A 9,936-nucleotide genomic window follows, 5' to 3' on the forward strand; every position below is an offset into this window, starting at 1 on the left:
ATGGAAGCTTCACAAAACACAGTCAAAGAGTGGGAGAGACAAAGAGAGAGCAAAACAACATGAACTCAATTCAAAATAATAACACTATGTATATACAAATGTTCTACATAACACTTTTTATACAAGTCCTTAAAAGGACTGATAGAAGTACCGACACGTACTTCAATGCTCATACAAGCAACTCACACTAACTCCAAGGAATATGTCTACATACTAGGCTAAGATTGTAGGCCTCTAACGGCCTACCGGTTACAATTTGATCCGTCTCTTGGTTCCAGACACCGAACCGGATATTGATTCGGCTCTGTCTCATTCAACCTATCTAGATTCGGTTGAGCTTGTCCGCTCAATAGGGATCATGCACACCAATAAAGCTTTGTAACTTCCACATTTTTATGACAATATAAGGAGTAAAAGAGACAACAAAAACGTGAAATCTTGTAATATCTTGTTGTTGATGTTAGTGCACAATAGGTCAAAAAATAATCTCTTTCCTTTAGACATGTAGGAAACATACCTCAATAACAACTATCTAATTCAAGTCATCTCAACTTTTAAGAGACAATCTCTTCTAATTGGCAACATCAAGATACCTATCACTTTGGTTGTTGGAGGTAATGTCATTGGGTATCGATAAAATCATGGGTGTCATGTTCGAAGTGCTAGCCACACTAGGTGTGTGCGTGAGTGTTAGAACATCTAGCTTTAAAGTGATGAACCCCAACCACATTGCGAGACGCCATGAACGAGACTACTCAAGCAAGACAAGGAGGATAAATACATATACATACATACAAATCGTGCATACGAACATATCATGATGCGCGCATATCGTCCACACATACATATATCATGCACATATCTCATACACACATACATATCATACAGGCATACATATCATGCACACTTATCATACACACATATGTACATATCATACATTCAGGCACATCTAATCCATCCATAAATTTATACACACGGTACATACATACATTTTTAACTAGGGTTACACCAGGGTTACATTAGGGTTTGGGGGACCTTTCTGTGTGGCTCTCTCTCTCTGCATTCATTCTTTTGGAAACAGGGGAGTTCTGCGGATCGATCGATCAGTTTTGATCGTCAATCTACGGATCTCTCCTTCGTTCCCACCCACCGTCACCGTCACCGTCACCGTCACCACCATCATCATTTTCTTCTTCTTCTTGGCGGCGACTCTTCTAATCTCGTTTGTTAGTTCCTCTCTTTTTGTTTTCTTTTTGTTTTTCTTCTGGATTTGTTTAGGGCCATCCTTTCTTATCTTCTCAAAATTTCCCCTCCTCTGCAGACATCAAGAGCTTCCTAGAGGCATCAAAGTCCAGAGCCTCCACATACTTCAAAGTCAGAGATTTGATATGGTCCCTTTGCAGAGATACATATTGAAAGTAAAAGCTTCATGTGGAATCCTTCCAGAGATTTAGAGATCTGTTGAGTCTGTCCAGAGATTGAAAAGAAAACCTTAGTTGGAATCTTTCTAGAGATTCAGAGATTTGTGGGATCTTTCCAGATACTCAATACAGGCATTTGGTGTGATCTGTCCTAAGATTTGGATCTGGACATCATAAATCTGGTCGAATCTTTCCAGAAGATTCAAGTTCGACGTAATCGCTATATTTCGACAGTAGCAGTTCAGAACTTATTGTAATATTTCAAATGGGTTCAGTTCAGGCTTCTTTATGAACGTTCAATAGATTCAGTTCAGAGTCGAGACTTTATTGGGATCTTTCCAAAGATTCAGTTGCAATCTTTGAAAAAGATTTGGTTCAAGCCATTTTATAAATATGGAATCAGCAACAGGAGGGCCTAGATATGCTCCTGTTGATCCCACTCTTCCACCATCTTGGAGGGCATTGATTGATGGAACCACAGGCTATGTGTATTATTGGAATACGGAAACAAATACAACCCAATATGAGAAACCATCTCTAGTGTCCTCATCATCAGTTCAATCTGAATCGCATAACAATAGAATAACAGAAGAACCTAAATCTAATGCTCATGGAAATGGCCATCCCGTTGGTAGCTCTGGACATTTGATGAATGGTGGAGGGGGGGCATTACATAATAATAACCCTAACTCTAATCCTAATTCTCATCATCCTGCAGTAGCAGGGTTGAATATGTATAGCCATCCTAGCGCTATGCATGGGAACGGTGGTCATATGGTTAGTGGTAATAGTGTAGGAGGGATGTCATCTGGACCGACCCACATGAACACAAGTGAAAATACATCTTCATATGGTAATGGTATTCAAACCTCTGGAGCTTCTAGAGGTTATCCAGGAAATAACGGTGGATCTGTGAATGTTGCAATGCAGCCCAAGATAGCTGTGGTTCCTTCGAGGCAACAAGTGAGTATCTATAGTTTCATTATTGTACATTGCTGTATCCTAGATCTGATTTTTTACTAGAAGACAATATACTAAATGTGTCAATGTGGTTTGAAATTATGTGTCATCTAGACCCTTTGTTGTGTATATCTGTAGTTGCTCTAAATTTTTAATAGAAATGTCACATGGTGAACATTTCTACTTGGATTTTAACTATTATGCTGTGCATGTAACAAGAAAAATCTAGAATTTGGTTCGAGTCTATCCACTATTTAAATTATATTCTAATTGGAAATGAATGTATCATGGCTAGACTCCAGCTTGAGTCTCTCTGTAATTAAAGTAAAATTTTAATTGATAGATGCTTTGATTTGTCATCTAAAGGTTCGGGTAATAACCGGACTTTTCTCATATATATACATTATATATTCACATAAGTTCTTTAATCATGAAGGTGCGATAATATGCAGGGATGATCTAGTTCCCTGGGTCAAATAGAGGGTGTATCTCATATGTTTTATGTATATATCTTGTAAATTCAGGAAGATATTTTTGTGCATGAATCATCTGGACTCTTGAGTGAAATTTATTTGATTGAGGATGCCTCATATATGTGTGCATGAAGAGGTTACTAATATCCATGGATTACCTAGGTGATATTTGTTTGAAAGGAGAAATTCTCACATAAGGATTCATATGCTCTGCTGATTCATAGGGATGTTATTGTCCATTGGTGCTCTAGACTCTTCAGAATGTGTTCCATAGGGAGCTTGTCTCCTTCTACGCATATGTTTTGTTCATTCAGATAGATAGATAGGTATTTTTAGTGTCCATAGAGATGCCAATATTGACCCATGGGACCTAAGTACAAAAGTTTTCTTGATGTGTGTCTCCTTCCAAATAGAGGGTGTATCTCATATGTTTTATGTATATATCTTGTAAATTCAGGAAGATATTTTTGTGCATGAATCATCTGGACTCTTGAGTGAAATTTATTTGATTGAGGATGCCTCATATATGTGTGCATGAAGAGGTTACTAATATCCATGGATTACCTAGGTGATATTTGTTTGAAAGGAGAAATTCTCACATAAGGATTCATATGCTCTGCTGATTCATAGGGATGTTATTGTCCATTGGTGCTCTAGACTCTTCAGAATGTGTTCCATAGGGAGCTTGTCTCCTTCTACGCATATGTTTTGTTCATTCAGATAGATAGATAGGTATTTTTAGTGTCCATAGAGATGCCAATATTGACCCATGGGACCTAAGTACAAAAGTTTTCTTGATGTGTGTCTCCTTCCTAAACCCATGAGCTGCTAGATCAGGCATGTGTAATGACATCTTATGGTAATGCTCATATTTATTTTGTGATCAACAGGTGCATCACATGTATTCATGCATGTGTCATCTCTTCAGATTTTGCGAAGATGATCTCTTGGCATGAGTTTACTTTCTGTTGATTTATTTTACTGACAAGGGAGTTTCTGTCACCTTCATTGACCATAGTAATGGTTGGGGGACAAATCTCTCATAAGTGCATGCTTTTGTAAATTGCTTGCTATAGATAGTGGCAACATTGTAAGCTGATTTCATCAATGTATGAGAGTTCCATATTCTAATATTTTGGCATGTTGTGCATCATTGCAGCCCGTGGGAGGATTGCATGTGTCCTCTCAGCCTAGGAGAGAAATGAATTCCTTAAATGCCCCACTGTCGAGCCATTCTATTTCTTATAAGAGGCCATCAAGTGAGATTGGTAACAATGAGTCTGATCTACAGAAGAAGCAAAGAATGCAAGGATTTGCAGAGCCAAGTCAGGTTTTGGACGCCAATGCATATAAAACACGGCATGAAATCACTGTTGTAGTATGTTTCCGCATAACTTGTGTGGTTTACTTAATCCTTTTTCCATTTTCTTTGTTCACATTTTTTGTTTCTCCAGGTTTTAATTGTATTGTTGACATGAAATGAATTTACTGTAGGGTGATAATGTGCCTCCTCCTATAATGACTTTCGATGCAGCCAATTTTCCTCCTGAGCTTGCAAGAGAGGTATATATTTGTAATATAATTCAATTGGTTAACTAACTATAATGAGGCTGGATAAACTTCTATGTTGCACATCCTTTTTCCTGCCCAGTATTTGAGGTTAACACATGGATTAAATTTTGTACCTTTGTCGCAGATGCCATATTTGCTCCAGCTGGAGCAAGTGTTTTATGGCCTCTTGTTTGCTTATCATACAACATTCATTTCAAATGGATGGAATGATGTTAAGCCAAAGGGTGATCAATTAGAGCCTTAAAAAACAAAGTATTCGGAGGCACACCAGAATTGCAGTGCCCTTGCTGTCATTTTATATTGGTTGCTGCTCTGTTTCTGTTCATACTAGGATCATTCTGACATAGTGAAGTTATTCTTCTGATATCTATGCATTCTTGAACATGTGATGCGCTTTGGCCTTGAAAAAGCCCTGTATGTGACTTTATGGTATATAATACTCTATTGCCAGAAGGAAGCCCTATATCTAGGATATGTTTTGATTGTATTTGCCACGTCTGGTTATCTTCCCCCTAGATACAGCCCAGTCTTCTACAATCATTAATCAATGAATGCATTGTCAGGCTTTATGATTCAAATACAAACTGTGCTAAATAAAGTATTTTGCTCATAATGTTCAAATTTTTTTGCAGCTTCATTCAGCTGGTTTTGCACATCCAACACCTATTCAAGCCCAATCTTGGCCCCTCGCAATGCAAGGCCGGGACCTAGTTGCTATTGCAAAGACAGGTTCTGGAAAAACTTTAGGGTATCTTTTGCCTGCTTTTCTACATCTTGCACGTGGCCGAGCCAACTCTCAATTAGGACCCATTGTCCTTGTTTTGGCTCCGACAAGGGAACTTGCTACTCAGATACAAGAAGAAGCTGTGAAGTTCGGGCGATCCTCAAGGATATCATGCACTGTGAGTGAATAACAAATATAACTATTTAAATGGGTAATGGCACTGCATGCTTGAAACAAAAAAATACATGTTATGAATCTGATTGTCTGCTTTGTAAAACTAGTGCGTGTATGGAGGTGCCCCCAAGGGACCGCAGCTACGTGATTTAGATCGAGGTTCTGATATTGTTATTGCAACACCTGGGAGGTTGAATGACTTTTTGGAGATGAAAAAGGTTAGCTTAAGACAGATTTCGTATCTTGTTCTTGATGAAGCTGATCGAATGCTTGATATGGGTTTTGAGCCACAAATTCGAAAGATAGTGAAAGAGACCCCTGTTGGACGACAAACTTTAATGTTTACTGCAACTTGGCCCAAGGAAGTTCGCAAAATTTCTTCCGAGCTCTTGCGTGGCCCAGTACAAGTCAATATTGGAAATACTGATCAATTGGAAGCTAACAAATCGATTACACAGGTTTATAATGTTTTATAAATTGTTCTCTGGATTACATACCCATGTTTTGTATAATTGCTTAAGGAAAAACAACGTAAAAAAAGAAAAAAGCAAATCTCTGAAACTCGTTTTTTGTAATGCAGTTTGTTGAAATGGTTCCTCCATTTGAGAAGCAAAGAAGATTGGAACAAATCCTTCATAGTCAAGAACCAGGGTCAAAGATCATCATATTTTGTTCAACCAAGAAGATGTGTGATCAACTTGCACGGGGTTTAGGACGTGTTTTTGGAGCTGCAGCTATACATGGTGACAAGTCACAGTCGGAAAGAGATCATGTCCTTGCTCAATTCAAAGCTGGAAGGGCTCCTATTCTAGTTGCTACGGATGTTGCTGCCCGTGGTCTTGACATAAAGGATATACGGTGATATATCCTTATCATTTACTTAGAGAGATCAGTTTCCTATTTAGATATATGATCCACATACTATTATGTTGTTTAGTCTGCGCTTAGTATCCTAATACATATGCTCTGTATATACCAAATCATGCCTAAATTTCCAGGTGTCTGTGATCTACAACTGATTTCCAGTCACATCCGATCCGTGTATATATATTTAATACCGTGTTCTTTTGGTTTTCGTGTGCTAATTAGATATGAACAATATATAATGCTGCTGTTTTTAAGGTGCTTTGTTCTGTAATTTGCTTCCAGAAATAACATATGAACCATATATGCTGTTTTTGCTTGGTTTTTGAGGGTAATGAAATATTTTAGTTTCCTAAGTACATATGATTTATATATAATAATGAATGCTGGTGTGTTTCAGGGTGGTGATCAACTTTGATTTTCCAACTGGGGTTGAAGATTATGTGCACCGCATAGGACGCACAGGAAGGGCAGGAGCAACGGGCCTAGCCTTCACGTTCTTTGCAGATAAGGACTCAAAATATGCCAAAGAGCTCGTAGGTGTGTTGGAGGGAGCGAATCAAAAGGTACCTCCCGAGCTGAGAGATTTAGCATCTAAATCTTTCTACCCGAGAGCTCGTGGAGGTCGCTGGGAAAGTCCGATGGGTGGGAAAGATGGCGCTGGGTATAACAGTTTTGGTGGTGGTAGCGGCAGTGGTGGCTATAACAGTTTTAGCAGTGGTGGTGGACGAGGAAGTGGTCATGGACGTGGAGGTGATGAACGAAGTGGTGATGGTGGCTATGGTGGTCGAGGTAACAATTCATATGGACATTCTGATCGGCGTGAAAAGACGATGACCATAGCCTCGGAAAGATATGAGAAGGATAGGTTTGCTGATAGGAGTGTTGGTCGAGAGAAATCCTTTACTGATGATAGGAGCCGTGGGCGTGATGTGACAAAGAAGTTTGGGTCGAGAGATAGAGGACGGAGTTATAGCCGGAGTTATAGCCGTAGCCCAAGCAGGAGCCGTAGCCGTAGCCGTAGCCGTAGCCGTAGCCGCAGCCGAAGTAGAAGTAGAAGTAGGAGCCGTAGTATTGATAGGTACAATGACGATGATTATAAGAAGAGTAGATCAAGAGGGGGCTCGTCATATAGGAGGAAATCTTCGCCGAGGTCGAGATCTCCTCTTTCATCTGGCGACATAGGTCGTTCTCCTAGGCAGCGGAGAACATTTGATGATTGTCATCGTTCTGATGGCAAACCTAGGGTTTCCGGTTTTTCAGAAAGCAAAGAGGTAATTGTTGCCGTGGATGCACCCACCAAATCTAGTCTACATGATGATGACGATATAAAGGAAAAGGGAAATGATTTTGTTGCGACTGGAAAATAGGGTTTTGTTTCTCTTTTCCACTTGTTCTAGATGCAGTTTAACAACTCTTGGTTTTTTTGAATTTCCCCTCATGAAAGGGATGAACTTAAAACAATTTTAATTCGTGCCAAAGTGATGATGGACTGGAAAGAAAGTTGAAATGGATTTATGGTCCAAAATTTATCCCCACAATTATTGCAATATTGAAATTTATGAGGAACCCAAATCTCTCCTCAATCTCCTTTTTAATAACTTCTGAAAATATAGATAATTTATTTAGTTCCTCGTTATAGTGTTTTGTCGAATGCTTAAAATGTTCTTTTTGTGTAGTTTTTAAGTTTTAACTTAAATGAGGAAGGAAAGAAGCATAATGTTTTACAACAACCTCCCTTTTAATCAATGATCTTGAGCGGTACTAAATGGTCCTTTGTAGTAATGCTTAATTATACGTGTGTTAATTTAATACTGTACTATTTATGTTGAAGATGTTTAATCTTAAGCTAATCTATATAAACCATTTGACAGTGTTATTATCTGAACTAACTCATAGAGTCATATATATATATTGTCTAATGATGAATTGCAAACACACTCTTGGCCATATTGGTGATTGATTTGCATATTTTTGTATAGTTTATTCACTTAATGCTTTCCAAATATCAACTTGATGTGAAAAAGGGGTGTCAAAATTCCAATTGACAAGCATACATTGTCACCTAGGAATAATTGAATCATCGAGTTTACAATGAACTTGGTACCAAGTGAAAATATGTTATCACCATACAAATGGAAGTAGAAGGAAATTGGTACCGATGGGTATTTGGAGCATATCTCTTTCACATTAAATTATAATCAAACCACCGTTCATATCGTCGTTTGTTGTCCTACTTCTACCCACATCTACTAAGATGTAGCACTAAGAAGTTGGGAAGGTTTACTTGGATAGGCGAGTAGTGTGTGAGGTTGTGCAAAAGAGGGCTCTTCCAGAGATGACAGTAAGTAAGGCTTTGGTGTTGGTTGAAATCAACATTGACTCAAGCTTCTTGCATCACACACACACACACACACACACACACACACACACACACACACACTCTCTCTCTCTCTCTCTCTCTCTCTCTCTCTCTCTCTCTCTCATATGCTCAAGGTTCAAAAAAGTCCCTCACATTGACTTTCTAGAATTGCATGGGAAGCAAGCAAAAAGATCCAAAAGACGCATAAAAGCAAAATTTTGTGTTCCAGTTGGATGCAAGATATAGAAAAATGGTTTGGTAGATGGGATGTGAGACACTTGTTTCATGATGCATCACTAGATTCCTCCGTAAATAAGGCCTTTTTGCAATGCCAATGTATCATGACATGGGACAAATGTGGAGGCTCACGCTTCACACATTATACTACACATGTTGCACCTAACTACAAAACCATATTCTTTGCGGAACGGGGAAACCGTACACATCGATACATGTTAGAGCCCATACCGTTATTTGCCATTTGCACCATTGCTTCCATGCGACTTAGCTCACATGCATTGCGATGTGAGATAGAGCGTTGGGGCACAAGTGATGAGAGTGATCGGCTATGCACACTTTGGCCTAAACAAGTTCACGAGTCCAGGTATCACACTTTGATACAATGCTCTGCCTTTGATCATATTTGACCATGCTTTCCACATCTCTTCAACCGAGCCCAATCCTTGCATGAATTCCTCTCACAACCACAATCTGCACTCTCAATTGCAACATTCATCGGTAAAGTTCTTGAACATCGAGAGTCACTACTCACTTTCACACGTATCACGTGAAATGTAATATTTTTGGTCTTATAGGTCATATTTGACCTCTGAAGACGATAATATAATCTCTCTCTCTCTCTCTCTCTGAAAACACGCAACTATATTAATAAATCTGTGTAAAAAACGCTACTTACAATGGTTGTGACAGTGGAGTATGCTCACCCACTAACTACACTACATGGGTAGCGGAACATGTTGAATTGCCAATAGGCAAGACAAACACTCCACTGAGGAAAGAATTTCCACTTGCTCCAATAAAGAAAATTGCCACATTAGTACTCCCTTCAACGTTCGTAGATATGCTTTCATTCCATGTCTTCCATCGAATACAAAAGCGTTGCGCATGTTCCAATTTTGACGCAATCCCCAATGTATCAGAAATAGAAAAACGATCTCCATCTCTGACTTTGGGTCAACTTGTGTAAATTGTGCAAACACCCATTGTTTGGGTGTCAATTAACACCATGATAAAACTTGCCAAATTTGAGAAATGTAACTCCAAATCTGACATGCAATCAAACATTGTATAAATCGATGAGTGCTATCTTCCATTTGAACAGTGCAAAAAAAGCAATTGCCCATTGCTAGTCCACGACACTTTAGA

General features: G+C 38.9%; 1 protein-coding gene across 1 annotated transcript; it reads left to right on the plus strand.

The window, feature by feature from the left end:
* The first annotated feature begins 1,027 nt into the window (after positions 1 to 1,027).
* On the plus strand, positions 1,028 to 7,822 carry LOC147865150 (DEAD-box ATP-dependent RNA helicase 14-like). Its single transcript, XM_087317897.1, has 9 exons — positions 1,028 to 1,226; positions 1,322 to 2,384; positions 4,014 to 4,232; positions 4,349 to 4,417; positions 5,059 to 5,328; positions 5,432 to 5,782; positions 5,905 to 6,182; positions 6,589 to 6,881; positions 6,921 to 7,822. The coding sequence occupies exons 2-9, from the start codon at positions 1,815 to 1,817 to the stop codon at positions 7,556 to 7,558; spliced, it is 2,688 nt and encodes an 895-aa protein (XP_087174023.1). The 5' UTR covers positions 1,028 to 1,226; positions 1,322 to 1,814; the 3' UTR covers positions 7,559 to 7,822.
* The last annotated feature ends 2,114 nt before the right edge of the window (positions 7,823 to 9,936 follow it).

Source organism: Azolla caroliniana, unplaced genomic scaffold, assembly GCF_043228905.1.
Source record: "Azolla caroliniana isolate FFs.n. ecotype wild unplaced genomic scaffold, voAzoCaro1.0.p SCAF_4, whole genome shotgun sequence".
NCBI classification, from domain to species: domain Eukaryota; kingdom Viridiplantae; phylum Streptophyta; class Polypodiopsida; order Salviniales; family Salviniaceae; genus Azolla; species Azolla caroliniana.